Source organism: Pelophylax lessonae (genome assembly GCF_965119305.1).
Source record: "Pelophylax lessonae genome assembly, chromosome: 10".
Classification (NCBI taxonomy): Eukaryota; Metazoa; Chordata; class Amphibia; order Anura; family Ranidae; genus Pelophylax; species Pelophylax lessonae.
The window spans coordinates 235,192,653-235,214,817 of record NC_138777.1 but is presented as its reverse complement, the minus strand read 5'-3'; the positions used below and the strand labels follow the sequence as shown (position 1 = coordinate 235,214,817).

The following is a 22,165-nucleotide window of genomic DNA, read 5'->3' as shown; positions in this document are numbered from 1 at the left end:
TTAAGAGTTCCTCCACCCCAAACTCACTCATCCATGTCTTTATAGACCTTGCTTTGTGCACTGGTCCAAATCATTTGGTGGAGGGGGGATTATGGTGTGGGGTTGTTTTTCAGGGATTGGGCTTGGCCCCTTAGTTCCAGTGAAGGGAACTTTTAAGGCATTAGCATACCAAGACATTTTGGACAATTTCATGCTCCCAAATTTGTGGGAACAGTTTGGGGACGGCCCCTCCCTGTTCCAACATGACTGCACACCAGATACTGCATCTGTTCATCGCCCGCTCTAAGACTCACTAAGTTCTCAGAGCTCTGTGAGCAGAGAGCTGGTGACTGTCAGCCACTGCTCTCTGCTGTGCCCCCATCGCCATGCTTGCTGGAGCGCTGGGCTATGGAGAGGGCAGGAGCAGCCAGCTCAGGCTCTGAGCGGCTTGCTTGAGGCTGAGCCAGGTGCTAGTCCAGGGTTATTGGCGGATCCTGACCATATTGCCATGATATTTCCCAAGCCTGGACCTGCTCTGTGACGTCAGCCAACAGTGGGCTTCATCCAGCTCTCTGCTGAAAATGGGTCACACGAGTGCAGAACGAACTGCAGTCCTGTGATCCACAGGAGAAGTACAGCCAAACAAGCTTTCCCTGTACTTGTCCTTTAACAAGCATTCAACCCTTGTAGTGTCTTTATGGGGGGGGGGGGGGGGGGGCACCACAAGGGTATTTATTTTTTTGTTGTTTTTTTCTTGTGCCCAGAGTTGGACTTTAGGCCTGTTTGCAATAGAGGTTATCACTGTTCCTCATGTACTCAAACAAATAGCACTGGAGCCCAGGGAGTGCATTTCCACCAAAAGAAAACAGGAATTCTAAGGCTTTTCTAGAAGCAAATATGTTTAAAATATTCACAACATACTGATTATAAAGAGAAAAAAGGTTGTAACTTTAAATTCAAATATAAACAGGGCTTACCTCTTTCTTTGTGAACTCTGGTGGGTGGTCATTCTTGTCATCGATGACAATGGTTGCGGTGGCCGTGCCGATTAATCCAACATCCATCCCGGCCATGTCTTTGGCCTCCACTATTAATTCATACTGCGGGGCTATTAATGTCTAATAGAAAAAGAAAAAATAGGAGATCATTGTTTATTCATCGTAAATATCCTGCAAGTGGCATTTTTTTTTTTATAACACTATTCAAAATGTTTCCTTAGCGCTGCAATAAATATAAAACCCAATATGACCCCCAGCGTGAGCTAATTACTCCTGAATTGTCCAATACTGACCAGCAATCCGTTAAAGCCTATACTGAAAACTGACATCTGAAGTGAACCACATTTTTAACGTAATAAGTTTTGTGGTAGATACGGTAGGTGTGAACAAACCGGGGTAAATTGTCTTCTCAAGAGGTTTCTCAGACCCAGCAAAAAGTCTGCTAACCCCTGGATTTGGGTGGACAAACTGGCCAAATATAACAATTTTGTTCTTCCATTTGACAAACTGTGAACAGGCTGAGTTCAGGTTGAACTCATGTTTAATCCAAACCTCAATCTAATCCATGGTGTTTAAATGAATGTTCAATCTGAACCTCAAGTTTATCCCTGGTGGCTGAGCTCATGTTTATTCCAAACCTCGATCTTATCCCTGATGGCTGAACTCATGTTCAATCCAAACCTCAATCTAATCCCCGGTGGTTGAACTCATGCTCAATCTTAACCTCAATCATATCCCTGGTGTCTAAATTCATGTTCAGTCTGAACCTCAAGCTTATCCCTGGTGGCTGAACTCATGTTTAATCCGAACGTTAATCTTATCCCTGGTGGTTGAACTCATGCTCAATCTTAACCTCAATCATATCCCTGGTGTCTAAATTCATGTTCAGTCTGAACCTCAAGCTTATCCCTGGTGGCTGAACTCATGTTTAATCCGAACGTTAATCTTATCCCTGGTGGTTGAACTCAAGTTCAATCCAAACCTCAATCTAATCCCCGGTGGTTTAATGCATGCTCAATCCAAACCTCAATCTTATCCTGATGTTTAAATTCATGTTCAATACGAACCTCAAGCTATTCCCTGTTGGTTGAACTCATGTTTAATCCGAACGTTAATCTTATCCCTGGTGGTTGAACTCATGCTCAAGCTGATCTTCAAGCTTATCCCTGGTGGTTGAACTCATGTTGAATGAATCCCAACCTCAAGCTTATCCCTGGTGGCTGAACTCATGTTCAATCCGAACCTCAGTCTTATTCCTGGTGGTTGAACTCATGTTCAGTCTAAACCTCAATCTAATCCCTGGTGGTTGAACTCATGCTCAATGTTAACCTCAATCATATCCCTGGTGTCTAAATTCATGTTCAGTCTGAACCTCAAGCTTATCCCTGGTGGCTGAACTCATGTTTATTCCAAACCTCAAGTTTATCCCTGATGGTTGAACTCATGTTCAATCCAAACCTCAATCTAATCCCTGGTGGTTTAATGCATGCTCAATCCGAACCTCAATCTTATCCTGGTGTTTAAATTCATGTTCAATCCAAACCTCAAGCTATTCCCTGTTGGTTGAACTCATGTTTAATCCGAACGTTAATCTTATCCCTGGTGGTTGAACTCATGCTCAAGCTGATCTTCAAGCTTATCCCTGGTGGTTGAACTCATGTTCAGTCTAAACCTCAATCTAATCCCTGGTGGTTGAACTCATGCTCAATCTTAACCTCAATCATATCCCTGGTGTCTAAATTCATGTTCAGTCTGAACCTCAAGCTTATCCCTAGTGGCTGAACTCATGTTTATTCCAAACCTCAAGTTTATCCCTGATGGTTGAACTCATGTTCAATCCAAACCTCAATCTAATCCCCTGTGGTTTAATGCATGCTCAATCCAAACCTCAATCTTATCCTGGTGTTAAAATTCATGTTCAATCCGAACCTCAAGCTATTCCCTGTTGGTTGAACTCATGTTTAATCCGAACGTTAATCTTATCCCTGGTGGTTGAACTCATGCTCAAGCTTATCTTCAAGCTTATCCCTGCTGGTTTAAGTCATGTTGAATGAATCCCAACCTCAAGCTTATCCCTGGTGGTTGAACTCATGTTTATTCCAAACCTCAATCTTATCCCTAATGGTTGAACTCGTGTTCAATCCAAACCTCAATCTAATTCCTGGTGGTTGAACTCATGCTCAATCTTAACCTCAATCATATCCCTGGTGTCTAAATTCATGTTCAGTCTGAACCTCAAGCGTATCCCTGGTGGCTGAACTCATGTTAATTCAAAACCTCAAGTTTATCCCTGATGGTTGAACTCATGTTTAATCCAAACCTCAATCTAATCCCTGGTGGTTTAATGCATGCTCAATCCAAACCTCAATCTTATCCTGGTGTTTAAATTCATGTTCAATCCGAACCTCAAGCTATTTCCTGTTGGTTGAACTCATGTTTAATCCGAACGTTAATCTTATCCCTGGTGGTTGAACTCATGTTCCATCCAAACCTCAATCTAATCCCTGGTGGTTGAATTAATGCTCAATCTTAAACTTAATCTTATCCCTGGTGTCTAAATTCATGTTAAGTCTGAGCCTCAAGCTTATCCCTGGTGGCTGAACTCATGTCTATTCCAAAACTCAATCTTATCCCTGATGGTTGAACTCATGTTAATTCAAAACCTCAAGTTTATCCCTGATAGTTGAACTCATGTTCAATCCAAACCTCAATTTTATCCTGGTGTTTAAATTCATGTTCAATCCGAACCTCAAGCTATTCCCTGTTGGTTGAACTCATGTTTAATCGGAACGTTAATCTTATCCCTGGTGGTTGAATTTATGCTCAAGCTGATCTTCAAGCTTATCCCTGGTGGTTGAACTCATGTTGAATGAATCCCAACCTAAGTTTTATCCCTGATGGTTGAACTCATGTTCAGTCTAAACCTCAATCTAATCCCTGGTGGTTGAACTCATGCTCAATCTTAACCTCAATCATATCCCTGGTGTCTAAATTCATGTTCAGTCTGAACCTTATCCCTTGTGGCTGAACTCATGTTCAATCCAAACCTCCATCTAATCCCTGGTGGTTTAATGCATGCTCAATCCAAACCTCAATCTTATCCTGGTGTTTAAATTCATGTTCAATCTGAACCTCAAGCTATTCCCTGTTGGTTGAACTCATGTTTAATCCGAACGTTAATCTTATCCCCGGTGGTTGAACTCATGTTCAATCCTAACCTCAATCATATCTCTGGTGTCTAAATTCATGTTCAGTCTGAACCTCAATCTTATCTCTTGTGGCTGAACTTATGTTTATTCCAAACCTCAAGTTTATCCCTGATGGTTGAACTCATGTTCAATCTGAACCTCAAGCTTATCCCTGGTGGCTGAGCTCATGTTCAATCCGAACCTCAGTCTTATTCCTGGTGGTTGAACTCATGTTCAGTCTAAACCTCAAGCTTCTCCCTGGTGGTTGAACTCATGCTGAATCTGAACCACAAGCTTATCCCTTGTGGCTGAACTCATGTTCAATCTGAACCTCAGTCTCATTCCTGGTGGTTGAACTCATGTTCAATCCTAACCTCAATCATATCTCTGGTGTCTAAATTCATGTTCAGTCTGAACCTCAATCTTATCTCTTGTGGCTGAACTTATGTTTATTCCAAACCTCAAGTTTATCCCTGATGGTTGAACTCATGTTCAATCTGAACCTCAAGCTTATCCCTGGTGGCTGAGCTCATGTTCAATCCGAACCTCAGTCTTATTCCTGGTGGTTGAACTCATGTTCAGTCTAAACCTCAAGCTTCTCCCTGGTGGTTGAACTCATGCTGAATCTGAACCACAAGCTTATCCCTTGTGGCTGAACTCATGTTCAATCTGAACCTCAGTCTCATTCCTGGTGGTTGAACTCATGTTCAATCCGGACCTCAATGTTTTCCCTGGTACCCCCAGTTGAACCTTAAGCTAATCCCTTGTGGTTGAACTCAAGTTCATTCCAAACCTCAAGCTTCAGTAAAAACCTCCTGATGTAGAATGCAGACAGGTCTAATCTCAGTCAGTTTGGTAAATAGAGATAAGTCTTCATAAGTACCGATGAGCTGATTTTGGTGCAAAATGAAAGATTTTGCCTTTACTGAAATTACCCTCACATTTTGTCATGTGGTCTGCTTAGACACGGTTTGCTTGACATCATTTTCTGCTGTGAACTGTAAAAATTTGGATTTCCCATCATTCTCTGCTCCAGCCACAATAGTCACCAAGACAAATAGAGAGGTAATGCCCATGTGTGATGCTGAGCCTCCATGACTAAAAGGACTTAAATCCAATGAAACTTAAATTCAATGAAAAATAATGGTGGTTCAGGGACAGTCAGGCTGGGGAAGATGCTGCGTGTCCTCCAGCCAGGAAATGGGGCGGGGCTCTATCTGACTTGCTGCAGCTTCTACTTCTACAGTGTGCAGTGAAATCAGACTAAGCCATTTCAGTCCAGGAAAGGAGCCCGTACAACTACGCAAGACTGAAGGGAAAGATGGAGTTCATCCTTAAGGGCTGTTGGGGATGAATGTTGTAATACTTGTTAGTTTAGGGGTTAGGTTTAGGGTTATGGTTTGAGAGGGATAAGTATTTTATAGATGGGCTGTGATACTTGATTAAATTAGGGGTTAGATTTGATTTTGGGTTCAGGAGGGTTAAGTGCTGTTGAGGGGTAATTTATGGTTAAGGTTTGATTTTAGGGTTCTGGAGGGCTAAGTATTGAGGAGGGATGGGTCATTTAGGGGTAAGGATTCAATTTCAGGGTTCTGGAAGGTTAAGCGTTGAGGAGGGAAGGGCAATTTAGGGCTAAGGTTTAACTGCAGGGTTCAGGAATGTTAAGTGTTAGGAAGCAGGGGTAATTTAGAGGTAATGTTTAGTTTTAGGGCTTGAGAGAGTTAAGTGTTGGGGAGGGAGGGGTAATTTAGGGGCAGGGTTTAATTTCAGGGTTCAGGGGGTAACATGTAGAAGAGTGAGGGGTACTTTAGGGGTAGACTATAATTTTAGGGTTCAGGAGGGTAAATGTTGGGGAGAGAGGGGTCATTTAGTGCTAGGGTGTCATTTTAGGGTCCAAGAAGGTTAAGTGTTGAGAAGAAAGGGGTCATTTAAAAGCAATATTATATTTTAGGGGTCGGGAGGGTTAAATGTTGGGGAGGGAAGAGTCATTTATGGGTAGTGTTTAATTTTAGAATTCAGGAGGGGTAAATGTTGGGGAGGAAGGGGTAATTTAGGGCTAGAGTTTAAGTGCAGGGTTCAGGAAGGTTATGTCTACAAGAGGGAGGGGTAATTTAGGGGTAGAGTTTATTGTCAGAGTTTGGGAGGATTAGGTGTTGGAAAGGGAGGGGTAATTCAAGTGTAGAGTTATTTTTTTTTTTTTTTGTTCAGGAGGGTTAAGTGTTGGAGAGGGAGGGGTATTTTAGGGGTAGCATTTTATTTCAGGGTTCTAGAGGGTTAGGTGTTGGGGAGGGTTGGATAATGTAGGGGTAGGGCTTAATTTTAGGGTTCTGTAGGGTGGGAATGATCATTTAGAGGTAGAGTTTAATTCTAGGATTCAGGAGGGTAAATGTTGAGGAGGGAGGGGTAATTTAGGAGGAGAGTTACATTTTAGGGTTTGGGAGAGTTAAGTGTTGAAAAGGGTTGGGTAATTTAGGGTTAGGGATTCATTTTAGGGTTCAGGAGGGTTACTTGTGAGGCACAGCCTAAGGATCAATGCGTATGGGTAATATTTTAGTACTCCTGTTTTCAGAGTTGACACCTCCATACCAAGAGGTACCTGGTGCTGGGTCCTTTTTAGTGACTCCTGGGTCACTAAAAAGCATAATGCCAAGACTTGGGACAGTAAAGCATTAATAGGAGTCTGATTCTTTGTTCCCATTGCCCAGGAAATAATATGTTCCCAGGTATCCGAGAACATCAGCTTACATCAGGATGTCACACCACTTCCTCAAACTCAATCTATCCAAAACCGAGCTTATAATTTTTCCTCCACCACTTGCCCCTTCCCCCGATCGGTCTGTCAAAATTGATGGCACAACTATCAGCCCATCCCTGCATGCCAAGGTCCTAGGTGTAGTCCTGGACTCTGAACTCTCCTTCAAGCCCCACATCCAATCACTGTCCAAATCTTGCCGCCTCAACCTCCGCAACATCTCCAAAATACGCCTCTTTCTAACCAAAGCTCCTAGTTCAGTCCATGGTCATCTCGTGCCTTGGCTATTGCAATCCCTTCTCATTGACTTACCTCTACATAGGCTCTCCACCCTTCAATCCATCATGAATGCTGCTGCCATACTCATCCACCTTAACAATCGCTCAGTGTCTGCTACCCCTCTCTGCCAATCTCTCCACTGGCTTCCTCTCACCCAACAAATTAAGTTCAAAATATTAAAAACAACTCACAAAGCCATCCACAATTTAGCCCCCGGCTGCATTACTAGCCTAGTCTCAACATACCAACCTAATCGCTCTCTTCGTTCCTCTCAAAACCTCCTCCCATGCTCACCTCGAGGACTTTCCCAGAGCCTCTCCAATCCTATGGAACTCATTACCCCAATCTGTCCGGTTATCTCCTACTCTATTAGCTTTTAGACGATCCCTGATAACCCTCCTCTTCAGAGAAGCCTATCCTACCCACACCCAACAACCGTATTTCTATTTTTTCCATCAGCTCATCCCCCACAGTTATTGCCTTTTGTTTCACTTGACCCCCCCCCCCCCCCTTCTAGATTGTAAGCTCTAAGGAGCAGGGCCCTCTAATTCCTCCTGTATTGAATTGTATTGTAACTGTATTGTTCTTCCCTCATATTGTAAAGCGCTGCGCAAACTGTTGGCGCCATATAAATCCTGTATAATAATATTAATAATAATCAGAGGCTTCTCACACTGGTGTTTTTAAGCCAGGCTAATAGTAGCGCTACTTGTTTTCTGAGAAACTAGTTTCATAAAAAAGAAAAAAAAAGTTCTATGGAGACAGTTCATGCTTGGTAACTTTATAAGAATCTGCTTTCTCAGCTATTCCAAAACATTAGTTTTCAAATTACAACGAAGACATCAAGGCTACATTAGTTCCATTCCCCAGCAGGGGTTGTGTGCGCCTGCGGAGCGACGCGCGCTTGTTTTGTCTAGAAAGAAAACTCTCCAACTGCAGAAACTACAAATATTGCGGCACAATACAGGTGCCCTCTAACCGTCCGTCTCCCCCTCGTCTTTTGTCCGAGACGGATTACTCCTTCCTTCCTCTACAGACGCTCGTGTGACGGCATGAGCGCCACTTTACCACCCGAAGCTCTCTGGAGGGCCGCCATTCCCGCAAGCCGCTGAGCACAAAGCATTCTTTTCATGAATGTTTCACAGGTGTGAGAAGATTTTCGGAGGTCGCCAGAAGACAAACTTGTAAAACTGCGTGTGGGAGGCACATCGATCTCTCCCTGCTGCTGCTTAAGAACATTCCAGAAAAAAAAAGAAAAGAGAAAAAAAGAAAAAACTAAAATGTAACAAAATAAAATAGAAGAAAAGTTTGCCTTCTTTTTGTGGGATGAAATAAAAATGTCTTTTTTTTTGCTTCAATTTATAAGCCATGAGGAAGGTATGATTAATTCATAAAATGTTTGAAAAGAATCCTGAGAACTGCCAACCTTATAATTTATACAGCTACGGTACTTTTTATCACGTGTATGGTGCCGGCTCCTTGACTTATAAAGGCAAAACTACACTCACCGCCCACTTTATTAGGTACACCTTGCTAGTAGCGGGTTGGACCCAATTTTGCCTCCATTCTTGGTGGCATAGATACAACAAGGTGTTGGAAACGTTCCTCCAACGAGATTTTGCTCCATAGTGACATGATAGCATCACGCAGTTGCTTCCAATTTTTTTGGCTGCACATCCATGATGCCAATTTCCCATTCCACCACATCACAAAGGTGCTCTATTGGATGAGATGTGGTGAGTGTGGAGGCCATTGGAGTACAGTGACCGGATCTGGTGAGTGTGGAGGCCAATGGAGTGCAGTGACCGAATCTGGTGAGTGTGGAGGCCATTGGAGTACAGGCACCGGATCTGGTGAGTCTGAAGGCTATTGGGGTACAGGCACTGGATCTGGTGAGTGTGGAGGCAATTGGAGTACAGTCACCGGATCTGGTGAGTGTGGAGGCCATTGGAGTACAGTGACCGGATTTGGTGAGTGTGGAGGCCATTGGAGGACAGTGCAGGGCCATCTTACCGAATGGGCATGCTAGGCAGTTGCCCGGGGGCCCCACCTGCCCAGCGACCCAACCCCAGCCAAGCATTAGTCCTGATTCCTGTGTGCATCCCGCCGCTGAACTTAGCAGGTGGCAAGCACCTGTCGGCCCTGCGCTGCTGTCAGGCCACTTGGGCCATGGAGGGGGAGACCACAACTGCAGGAATGCCTGTCCACCTCCACAGAAACAGGTGCACACAGGACAGTCAAGTCTGACTCCCTTCCGTGTGTGTTCTCCGGACCCAGCCGCCCAACTTGGAAGCTGTCATTAGCCTGGCACTGCTGTACCAATAAATATCGCCTTATCCATAATTTGCATTTTTATTCTGGTGGGTGATTGTGTAGGCGGGGCCCCAGTGCACTGCATTGCCCGGGGCCCTTTAATGCTCTTAAGATGGCACTGGGACAGTGACCTCATTGTCATGCTGAAGAAACCAGTGGTGAGATGATTGGAGCTTTGTGACATGGTGCATTATCCTGCTGGAAGGAGCCATCAGAAGATGGGTACACTGTAGTCATAAAGGGATGGGCATGGTCCCCAACAATACTCAGGTAGGCCGTGGTGTTTAAACCATGCTCAATTGGTACTAAGGGGCCCAAAGTGTGCCAAGAATATATCCCCCACCAATTGGAGTTGGAACAGGTGCTCCGCTCAGAGTGTGAGGAGAAGCCCTCTTCTCATCTCTAGATAAATCCAACAAAAGCTGGCAACTCTGTGCTTCTTCTTAAAAGAGCCTTTATTGATGCACAACAGCAAACACAATGTCCATTGATGCTAACGCCTTTCGGTCGCAGCCTTCCTCATAGCATGTATTTGCTGTTGTGCATCAATAAAGGCTCTTTTAAGAAGAAGCACAGAGTTTCCGGCTTTTTTTTGGATTTATCTACAGTGGACTGGTTGGCCTGAGCACCGGCACTCTGTCTTAACATCATTCATATGGCAGTAGAGCTGGGGTGAGTCTTGTATACTCCTCTCATTTCTATTCTCATTTCGGTTTTGTGTCTCTATCTCCCTTGGAAGGGCTTCGGTCCTGCTGGCAACAGGACATTTGCAGAATTAGATAACGAAGATTGGGATGATATCTGGGATCTTCCCTTCAGGACCTAAAGCCCCGTACACACGTGTCGAAAATTGGCAGGGAATTTTCGGCCAACGTCCGATCTGCCGATTTTCGGCTTGTTAGTATGATGCTTCCGACAACCGTCTCCGATTTTTCGGCCGAAAAAAATCTGGTGTGCAGACTATAAGATTTTTGTTGGCCGTCAACACAACGGCCGATTTTCGTGCAGTCAGTACAGATTTCGACAGGGAAAAATCTGATGAGCAAGTCTGGGCATGCTTAGAGAAGAAAGAACACAAGGAAAGCAACCCAACACATGACATCACTTCTGAAGTAGAATTTTGTTGGGCGAGAAAATACGTGTGCAGTCTAGGCACATTCCAACCAACACAACACAAATCTGAACAAAAGACGGACGATCGGTCGGCCGATAATCGCTGCGTGTATGGGGCTTAAGTCTTGTCCAGTTTAAAATAATCCTTAGAGCCTATTTCACTCCCCACAGACTCCACAAGATGAACACTTCCAACTCGCTGGATTGCTGGAGATGCGGTGGCTCTGCAGGAAATTTCTCACACATCTTTTTGTCCTGTCCAGGTGTGGCGAGTTATTGGGCAGAGATCCTAGCTTTAGTTAATCTAGTCACGTCTCTGTCCATTCGACCTTCCATGGAGGTCTGCATACTGGGATTGGTTGAACCTCTGGCACCAACAACAGCGGAGCACACTTTGATCAGCCTACTTTTTACACCAGGAAGTCTATCATGATGCAGTAGAAACGACCCTCTCTTCCTTCCCTCTCCTTTCGGAAACAGCTTGTGAACAAAAACTTACCCCACTACAAAGACACGTACACTAATAGGGGATGCCTATAAAAATGTGGCGTAGGTGGATAGCAGATATCCCCCTCACCATTACACCACCAGTGGAAGCTTTGAAACGCGTCACCTGACACGTCTTGACGTCATGTCCGGTTTAGCTCCAAATGCGTTCCACGCTGGTTGCTGCACCGCGAGGCAGAGTCCTGGCCAGCTGATCCATCCTACCTGCCCATACGACGGCAAACCTGCTACGACACATCACGGGGCTCCCACTGTGACTACAGAATCCTTTCTCTTTAAATGCCTGCTGATCTACAACCCCATGTGAGGAGCAATTTGGCTGTTGTTGAAAAAAAAATCCCCTTTCTGATTAACCTGCTACACTTAGTCCGGCGCACCTTGCTGTTCCTTTACTTGTATTTCAGAGAATCACTTCACTCCCAAGGGAGCTGCCACAAGTAAGTGTTGCTTTTAGCAACCCAAGGACTTTTATGGACTTTTCCATGGACTAATATAATTTGCAAACCTGTTAATTCTGGCATTGTTTTAACTGTTTGTCATATGCACCAATTCTTGCGCCATTTGTTTTCCTTCACCACCACCACCAGCCTGAACATTTATATGACAGTTTATTGATATTATTATTTATTTATTTTTGAACATGTGAAAAGGGTACTTAGATTTATTTTAGATTAAATAATTACAGTGCACTCATCCCCTTATTTTTTATTTAATTTTTTAATTTTGAACATGTGACCAGCAGCAGAGCACTAGAAGCTCCTCCTGCTTATATTTCCCTGCAGACAGGCTGGGAGAGAGCTGGGTCATGTGACAGCTGGATATCCATTAGGAAAAAGGTACTTAGATTTTTTTTTAAATTAAATAATTACAGTGCTGTCATCCCCTTATTTTTTTTTTTTTTTTCATTTTGAACATGTGACCAGCAGCAGAGCACTAGAAGCTCCTCCTGCTTATGGTTTTCTGCAGACAGGCTGGGAGAGAGCTGCGTCATGTGACAGCTGGATATCTATTAGGAAAAAGGTACTTAGATTTATTTTAAATTAAATAATTACAGTGCTGTCATCCCCTTATTGTTTTATTTTTAATTTTGAACATGTGACCAGAAGCAGAGGACTAGAAGCTCCTCCTGATTATGTTTCCCTGCAAACAGGCTGGGAGAGAGCTGGGTCATGTGACAGCTGGATATCTATTAGGAAAAAGGTACTTCGATTTATTTTAAATTAAATAATTACAGTGCTGTCATCCCCTTATTTTTTTTTTTTATTTTGAACATGTGACCAGCAGCAGAGGACTAGAAGCTCCTCCTGATTATGTTTCCCTGCAGACAGGCTGGGAGAGAGCTGAGTCCTATGACAGCTGGATATCCATTAGGAAAAAGGTACTTAGATTTATTTTAAATTAGATAATTACAGTGCTGTCATCCCCTTATTTTTTATTTATTTTTTTAATTTTGAACATGTGACCAGAAGCAGAGGACTAGAAGCTCCTCCTGCTTATGTTTCCCTGCAGACAGGCTGGGAGAGAGCTGGGTCATGTGACAGCTGGATATCTATTAGGAAAAAGGTACTTAGATTTATTTTAAATTAATTAATTACAGCGCTGACATCCCCATACAGCAATATAAGGGACAATGTCTATTACACAGATTGTGTTTAGCATTGGCGTGCGCAGTATTAGGCTGTGCACCCCAGAGCACAAACACACACATGTGTATATGAGCTGAGCAGTGGACGGTGTCAAAGATTGGTGTCAGTAGGGCAGTGGGTGATGTCAGTAGTTTTTTTATTTTTATTATTTTTTACAATATTGTTTTTTATTATTCTTTTACATTTTTTTTTTTTACGCAGCCATGTTGGGGGGGGGGGGGGGCTTTGGTTAAATATCAGGGGTCTAAACAGATCCCTGATATCTTACTTTAGAGACACATAAAGGGACTGTGGACAGAGATTCCCCAGTCTCCTTCTCTGCAGCCTCAGCTGCACTGCACAGTGAACAAATGGGAAGTGTTATGCTGCCTATGTTCATTCACAGACGGAATCATAGTAAACATAGTTTACTATACTTAAAGGAGTTGTAAAGGCAGAAGGTTTTTTTTTTTTTATCTTAATGCATTAAAGTGGAGTTCCACCCATTTTTGGAACTTTAGATCTATGTAATCCCCTTTAAAATGGCTTTTACCAATGGAAACTTTTTTTTTTTTTTTTTGCTAGTAAATACCTTAATTTCGGCTTTATTCCTCCTCTCCTCACTTCCTGGTCTGATCGGCGATGACGTCATTCGGCGATCCGCAGTGTCTGCTGGGATGTATTCTATTCCAGAAATCTCGCAGTAGGTGTATCTGTACTGAGCCGTGCCTGCCCCGCCTCCGCCCGCCTCCGCCCGCCTCCGCCCCGCCTCCTCTCATTGAGTTGCATTGTATGAATGTATTAAGGCTGTTCTCTGCCCCGCCTCCGCCCCGCCTCCTCTCATTGAGTTGTAAGAGGAGGCGGGGCGAAGGCGGGGCAGAGAACGGCCTTAATACATTCATACAATGCAACTCAATGAGAGGAGGCGGGGCGGAGGCGGGGCGGAGGCGGGGCAGGCACGGCTCAGTACAGATACAGCTACTGCGGGATTTCTGGAATTGAATACATCCCAGCAGACACTACGGATCGCCGAATGACGTCATCGCCGATCCGACCAGGAAGTGAGGAGTAGGGATGATCGAACGGTTCGGGTCGACCATCGGTTCGACCCGAACATTGACTGTTCGAGGTTCGGCCGAATTTAGAACTTTTTGCTGAAAAAGTTCGGAATTCGGCAACCAGAACCAACCAAAATGCAATGGGACAGGAAATGGGCTTTAAAAGCCCATGATTGGACCAGAACTATTAGTAAAAGTCAATTGAGGGGGCAGGAGAATGCTAGGAATGTGATTGGAGTGACTAGGGGGTCCCGAGGCCAATCATTAGTGAATACGCCCCCCAGTATATAAGATAGCCCCGCCAAATTCCTAGCATTTTAATACAGGGACATGGAAGAGAGTGGAAGCAGTTCTGTTACTTCTGCTTCAAAGGTGTCATTTAGCAATTATTAGTGTGAGGAAATGGATATCTAGTGTAGTTAGGGTGCTATTTTCCACTATAGTTAGCTTCAAAAATCTAGTTTCTGTAGGGAAAGTGTTAAGTGCCAGGGTGACCGTAGTGTAGTGTAGGGTTAACTGACACTGACTGCTATGGCAGGGTGACTAAACCCTTCCATTTCAGGGTGACCGCTATAGAGAAAAGATCGTTTCTCTTAAGTCACTTACAGAACAGCGATATGGCTTCTCTCCTGTCAGCCTGCTTTTTGCTGCAGGCGTTTATTGGGCTTTTTTGAGGACATGTTTGGAGTCAGGCATGACATCTGAACTTGTGTATTGGGGTATATATACACACACATGTATGTATATATACACCTACACATATATAGGTGTGAAAAGAGCAGAACACTATGCTTGCGCTAATGAAATAATTAACAGGCATATGGCTCCGCTCCTATCACACCTATATGTGTTTATGTGTATAATACATATAAGTGTGTGTGTATATATATACCCCTATACAGAAGTTCAGATGTTTTGCCTGCCTCCAAAGACCCCAAAAAAATGCCTGCAATAACACACTTGGGCATTTTTTGGGGGTCTATGGAGGCAGGCAAAACATCTGAACTTCTGTATAGGGGTATATATACACACACACTTATATGTATATATACACATACACATATATAGGTGCGATAGGAGCGGAGCCATATGCCTGTTAATTATTTAATTAGCGCAAGCATAGTGTTCTGCTATTTTCACACCTATATATGTGTAAGTGTATATATACATACATGTGTGTGTGTATATATACCCCTATACACAAGTTCAATTGTCATGACTGACTCCAAAGACCCCAAAAAAATGCCCAAAAAAAACCCGCCTGCAATAACACACCTGGGCGTTTTTTTTTGGCGCAGGCGTTTTTTTTGGCATTTTTTGGGGGTCTTTGGAGGCAGGCAAAACATCTGAACTTCTGTATAGGGTATATATACACACACATGTATGTATGTATGTATATATACACAGATATAGGTGTGATAGGAGCGGAGCCATATGCCTGTTAATTATTTCATTAGTGCAAGCATAGTGTTCTGCTATTTTCACACCTATATATGTGTAGGTGTATATATACATACATGTGTGTGTGTATATACCCCTATACACAAGTCCAGATGTCATGCCTGACTCCAAAGACCCCAAAAAAATGCCCAAAAAAACACCTGCAATAACACACCTGGGCGTTTTTTTTTTTTGGCGCAGGCGTTTTTTTGGGCATTTTTTTGGGGTCTTTGGAGGTAGGCAAAACATCTGAACTTCTGTATAGGGGTATATATACACACACATGTATGTATATATACACCTACACATATATAGGTTTGAAAATAGCAGAACACTATGCTTCCGCTAATGAAATAATTAACAGGCATATGGCTCTGCTCCTATCACACCTATATATGTGTATGTGTATATATACATATAAGTGTGTGTGTATATATACCCCTACACAGAAGTTCAGATGTTTTGCCTGCCTCCAAAGACCCACAAAAAATGCCCAAAAAAACGCCTGCGCCAAAAAAAAAAAAACGCCCTAGTGTGTTATTGCAGGCGTTTTTTTGGGGCATTTTTTGTGGGTCTTTGGAAGCAGGCAAAACATCTGAACTTCTGTATAGGGGTATATATATATATACACACACACTTATATGTATTTCTACACATACATAGGTGTGAAAGGAAAGAAGCCATATGGGTGTTAATTATTTAATTAGCGGAAGCATTGTGTTGTGCTACTTTCACACCTATATATGTGTATGTGTATATATACATATAAGTGTGTGTGTATATATATATATATATATATATATATATATATATATATACCCCTACACAGAAGTTCTGATGTTATGCCTGCCTCCAATAACCCCCCAAAAATGCCCAAAAAAACGCTTGGTACAAAACCGGCAAGGTGTGAAAATAGCTGAGCCATATCCCTGTTCTATAAGTGACCTAATAGAAACAATCTTTTTTTTTTCTGGTTCTGGACATGCTACAGAGATGAAACTTCACAGGTACACTTTTTAGACCCCCCAGACACTAAATCCAAAGTCCAAAATAAAAAAAATCTCATTTTTTTTTTCAATAATTTTTTCAATAATTGGCTCTCTATCAAAAATGACAATTTTTAAGAACTTTTTTTTGTGTGATTAATAGTCTCTGGGGAATGACCCAGAACCCTAGGCTTTTTTTTAGGGGCATTTATTGGGTTTTAGGGCTTCAAAATGGGGTTTTTTGATTACCGAAGTTCGGGTCCTATTGATTTCAATGGGGTTCTGAAATCCGGGCCGAACTTTCTGGAAGTTCTGGTGTTCTGGTCGAACCGAACTTTTGAAAAGTTCGATCATCCCTAGTGAGGAGAGGAGGAATAAAGCCGAAATTAAGGTACTTACTAGCAAAAAAAAAAAAAAGTTTCCATTGATAAAAGCCGTTTTAAAGGGGATTACATACAGCTATGTAAAAATGGGTGGAACTCCGCTTTAAGATAAAATCCCTTCTGTGTGTAGAAGCCCTCCTCAGCCCCTCTAATACTTACCTGATCCTCATCTCTATCCAGCGATGTCCACGAGTCCTTTGGCTGTCCGGGACTGATTGGCTGAGACACTATGATCGTAAGAGGGGGTTGAATCGAGATCACAATTTTTTAACAATTAATTGTGCAGCTCTACTCCATTTGCTTCATTCTTTTTCTGTGGACCTCCAGCATCATATAACATGGTCTTTTTGTAAATAATCGTAATCATGTAAGTGTACCTTATTATCAGATTTATATTTTTTGTGGGATACTGTACACAAGATTTGTTTCTGCTGTTTGTCCTCTATATGCACTTACTGTATCTTTGTACTTTAGAAAGTTTCCTGATTTGCTGCTCATTGCCACCCCCCTGAGAAAGACCGCAAGGGTCGCAACGCGTTGGGGCTCTGGAATCTTGCAGTCAGGACCATTGAATTATGCTCTAGGAAGTTTTCCTCTTTATGCTCAAAGGAGTTGCAAAGGCAGAAGGTGAACTCTATGCATTATGAGAAGAAGCCTTCTGTGTGCAGCAGCCCCCCTCATCCCCCCTAATACTTACCTGAGCCCCATCTCTATCCAGCGATGTCCACGAGTCCCTCGGCTGTCAGAGACTCTCCCTTCTGATTGGCTGAGACACAGTAGCTCTCGCTGCTGTCAATCAAAGTCAGTTAGCCAATGAGTAGAGAGTGGGGGGTGAGGCTGAACCACAGCTCTGTGTCTGAATGGACACACGGAGCTGCAGCTCGGCTCAGGAGCCCCCATAGCAAGCTGCTTGCTGTGGGGGCTCTCGACAGGAGGGAGGGGCCAGGAGTACAGAAGAGAGACCCAAGAAGAGGAGGATTATGGCTGCTCTGTGCATAATCATTACATAGAGCAGGTACAGGAGCCTCCATAGCAAGCTGCTTGCTGTGGGGGCACTCGACAGGAGGGAGGGGCCAGGAACACAGAAGAGAGACACAAGAAGAGGAGGATTGGGGCTGCTCTGTGCATAATCATTACATAGAGCATGTACAGGAGCCCCCATAGCAAGCTGCTTGCTGTGGGGGCACTCGACAGGAGGGAGGGGCCAGGAGTACAGAAGAGAGACCCAAGAAGAGGAGGATTGGGGCTGCTCTGTGCATAATCATTACATAGAGCAGGTACAGGAGCCTCCATAGCAAGCTGCTTGCTGTGGGGGCACTCAACAGGAGGGAGGGGCCAGGAGTACAGAAGAGAGACCCAAGAAGAGGAGGATTGGGGCTGCTCTGTGCATAATCATTACATAGAGCAGGTACAGGAGCCTCCATAGCAAGCTGCTTGCTGTGGGGGCACTCAACAGGAGGGAGGGGCCAGGAGCACAGAAGAGAGACCCGAGAAGAGGAGGATCGGGGCTGCTCTGTGCAAAATCATTACATAGAGCAGGTAAGGATAACATGTTTGTTATTTAAAAAAAATAAAAAAACGCAAGACTTTATAATCACTTTAGGTTTAGAATGAACACAGGAGTGATCAGTACAGAAAGGGGATGATAAATTAAATATGTACAGGTCCCTTCCCCCACTCTTCATCCTGAAACATTCACTGCAGCAGCCTGGCGGGAGAGGAGGGAATCTGGCAGCACTGCAGGGGGAGACAGGGGGTGCCAGGAAGCAGGGGCAGATGATTAGGGTGTGCCCAGGCACACCTGGCACACCCTGTGCATACACCTATGGTGTTTAGTCTCACTTCAAGTGCAGCAGAACTTAGAGAGCAGAAGCCAGCAGCAATGAGAGTTGCACAATGCAAGTGCTGGGGTAAGAATTGTAACAAATAGTTTTTTGGGGAATATTTATTTCATGGCGCTCAATGAGTTAAACTGAGAAAAAAAAATGCTGAGGGTTTAAAATGGCTTTAACTGTTACAAATAAAAGAGACAAATAGGAGGAGCTGACATGTGGCTAATGAGCATCACAGAACTACAGAAAGGTGAGCTTGTTGCCGTGTAGCTGACCGGCTCATCTCAATTATAAAAGATGATTATGACCTGCTAATGTTCTCATTAACAGAATGGTATTTGGATTAATACGGCGTCTTTGTAGGTATGAGCGGGCGATGAGCTGCGGCCGAGGTTTTATAAAGAAATATTACAAATGTACAATGTAACAAAAAAAAGAAAAAAAAAGAATGTGATCTGACCATCAGAGGTAAGCAATAGGGTTCAGGGGAAGCAGCTGATTGGCTGGTTTCCGTCTAGATTCACATCTATGCGGCTGCGCTTGATGCGTTTTTCAGGGACGTTTTGCGTTTTTAAACCCTCGTTTTTTGTGTGTTTTTGCATGCAGTTTTCATGCATTTTGTTTTTTTCTTTTTCCCTCCTTAAACACAATGTATATGGTTGGTTGCTAAAGAACGGGCCAGGAAGCCGGCTGACACGTCCTTAACAACCAATGAGTCATCAGATGTCAGCGGGATTCCCCACTGACAGCTGAATGTAAAAAAAGAAAAAGTTGCCAGCAAAAAGAGAGAAGAAACAATGGAGAGAGAAGGAACACCAGAGGGAGAAGAAACCAGCGGAGGTAGAAGAAACCAACGGAGGGAGAAGAGGATGAAGAAACACCGGAGAGAGAAGAAACATCGAAGAGAGAAGAAACACCAGAGGGAGAAGAGGATAAACAAACACCGGTGAGAAAAGAAACATCGGAGAGGAAAGAAACATTGGCAAGAGAAGAAACACCAGAGGGAGAAGAAACCACCAGAGGGACAAGAGGATGAAGAAACATCTGAGAGAGAAGAAACATCGGAGAGGGAAGAAACATCGGAGAAGGAAGAAACATCGGAGGTAGAAGAAACCACCAGAGGGACAAGAGGATGAAGAAACATCGGAGAGAGAAGAAACATCGGAGAGGGAAGAAACATCGGAGAGGGAAGAAACATCGGAGAGGGAAGAAACATTGGAGGTAGAAGATACCACCAGAGGGAGAAGAGGATAAACAAACACCGGTGAGAGAAGAAACCGGTACGTCACTAGCCTGGGAGTGAATAGGGGGGAGCGCGCGCCCCTGGAGGCGAGCTCCCGCCCCCGCTCGTACCCAACAAAGCCAGCGATCGTCGGGTAGAGAGGGAGAAAGACAGGCGGCTAATGTAAACACAGCCGCCTGTCATTCTCCCCTCTGTAACAGCACAGATCATACGGTCCTGCTATGTAGGACCGTAGATCTCTGCTGTTACATCACTAGCCACATCCAATCACAGTTAGAAGCACGCCCCTAGGGACACACTTAACCCCTCCTTCTCTAATAAAGTTAAACCCCACCCTGCCAGTGTCATTTTTACAGTAACAGTGCATATGTATAGCACTGATTACTGTAGTAATGTCACTGGTACCCCCAAAAGTGTCAAAAATGTCAGTCAGGGGTCCGATCTGTCCGCCGCAATGTCGCAGTCCCGCAAAAAAAATCGCAGATCGCCGCCATTACTCGTTAAAATAAACCCAACAAAAATGACAAAAAATCTTTCCCTTAGTTAGTAAACGCAATAACTTTTGTGCAAACCAATCAAAATACACTTTTTGCAATTTTTTTTCACTAACAAATTGGCCTAAAATGTTAAAAAAAATAGATTTTTACATTTTTTTGGGGGGGAATTTCATATATAAAAAATGTGAAAAATATTCTTATTTTTGCAAAATTGTCGCTCTTTTTTTGTTTATAGCGCATGATCAAAAAATCGCTGAGGTGATCAAATACCACCAAAAGAAAGCTCTGTTTGTGGGAAAAAAAGGACGTCAATTTCATTTGGGTACAGCGTCGCACGACCGCGCAATTGTCCGTTAAAATCACGCAGTGCCGAATCGCAAAATAGGTGCTGGACTTTGAGCAGCCAAATCCTCCGGGGCTTAAGTGGTTAAGTAAATCATGAAGCCCCATTGTGTTTTATTTTTTCTTATATTTAGCATTGACTGCCCCAAGAACTACTTTGCTGGGTGTTCCCAGGGACAAAATGTAACGTACGAGTTTTTTTTGTACTCTCATGCAAATTACCCCCCCCCCCCCCCCAGGCCTTAACAAGGGCCAACCAATGGCTCCGGTTTTCACAGAAAGCATGACCCAGCACACAACATAATCCCTAAAAAAAGAATTACCGATAAATCAACCCTTAAAATCAGCGCCCTTGTTTAGCACGCAGCGATTTGTACGCCAATTTCAGTATAAACATTCCCCATTCCATTATGGCCGCCCCAGCCTCCCTGCCGCATGTGTATTGAGCCTTGGGAAGGGGGCTGGTATGAGCGGCTTGTATCCAGGTAGTGCCGGTGAATTTCTGGCAGAGACAGCTGGAGACGATTGTAAGAGCAGAACAAGAAATAGCTTTGCTTAAAAAAAAAAAAAAAAAAGGCAATTATGGTGAACCGGAGCAAGAGACATGACGAGCGCGAGGATGATGAAGAGAAGAAAAAATAAAATAAATGACTATGCATCGCAACGCAGCTGCCAATCCCCATCACCACACAATGCATTCAGGCTTTAAGGACTGCTTTCAAGAACAACTCCAGATAAATTAAAAAGCGGGATATTAATAAAGCGAGCGGCTCTTGAAATCAATAAATACAGCCAAGTAACACTTTGACCTCCTCTTCCTGGGGGAAGACAGATAATATGCAAAGCAGATACCTGAAATTCTTACAGACAGGCAAGGAGATCTTATTAAAATGGCTGTTAGAGCTCCAATTTAAAGGGAACCGGTAATGGGATTGCAGTAACGAGGATGAGCCGTTGAGCGGAAAGCATGCATTGAGAAGAGCCTGAGCTTCTACTAGCAAAAGGTTTGTGGACATCTGACTATAACACCTACGTTATTATCTAAATTATGCAAAAACCCCTCCAAATCATTGGGTTTAGGTGTTTCTGGTGAAGGGCACTGTAAATGCTACAGGATACATTTTAGACAATTTTGCACTTGTGGCAACAGTTTGGGGAAGGCCATTTTCTGTTCCAACTGTGCCTGTGTGTATCAAGTCAGCTCCATAAAGACATGGTTTGTCCTTTCTGATAGAGTAGTTTGCGTGTCCTACACTGAGCCCTGACCTCTACAGAACTGAGCTCCTCTGGGAAGAATTGGAATTACAATTGTGAGTTGGATTGAAGAAGAACTCAAGTGTCCTGCACAGAGCCCTGACCTCTACTGAACTGAGCTCCTCTGGTAAGACTTGGAATGACAATTATGAGTTGGGTTGAAGAAGAACTCGAGTGCCCTACACAGATACCTGACCTCAATCCAACTGTGCTCACCCTAGATGAATTGGAATGCCAATTGTGAGTTAGGATGAAGAAGAACTCTAGCGTCCTACACAGAGCCCTGACCTTAACCCAACTGAGCTCCCCCAGGATGAATTGGAATGGCAATTGTAAGTTAGGTGGAGGAACTTGAGTTTCCTGCACAGAGCCCTGA

General features: G+C 43.6%; 1 protein-coding gene across 1 annotated transcript in view; it reads right to left on the bottom strand.

Annotated features, from left to right (window-relative positions):
• The window catches only part of CDH13 (cadherin 13), a 668,836-nt gene that overhangs the window by 211,127 nt on the left and 435,544 nt on the right, over nt 1–22,165 (bottom strand). Inside the window, exon 6 of the mRNA XM_082269695.1 lies at nt 957–1,097. Coding sequence (XP_082125821.1) covers nt 957–1,097 — 141 coding nt within the window. The remainder of the gene's footprint in view (nt 1–956; nt 1,098–22,165) is intronic.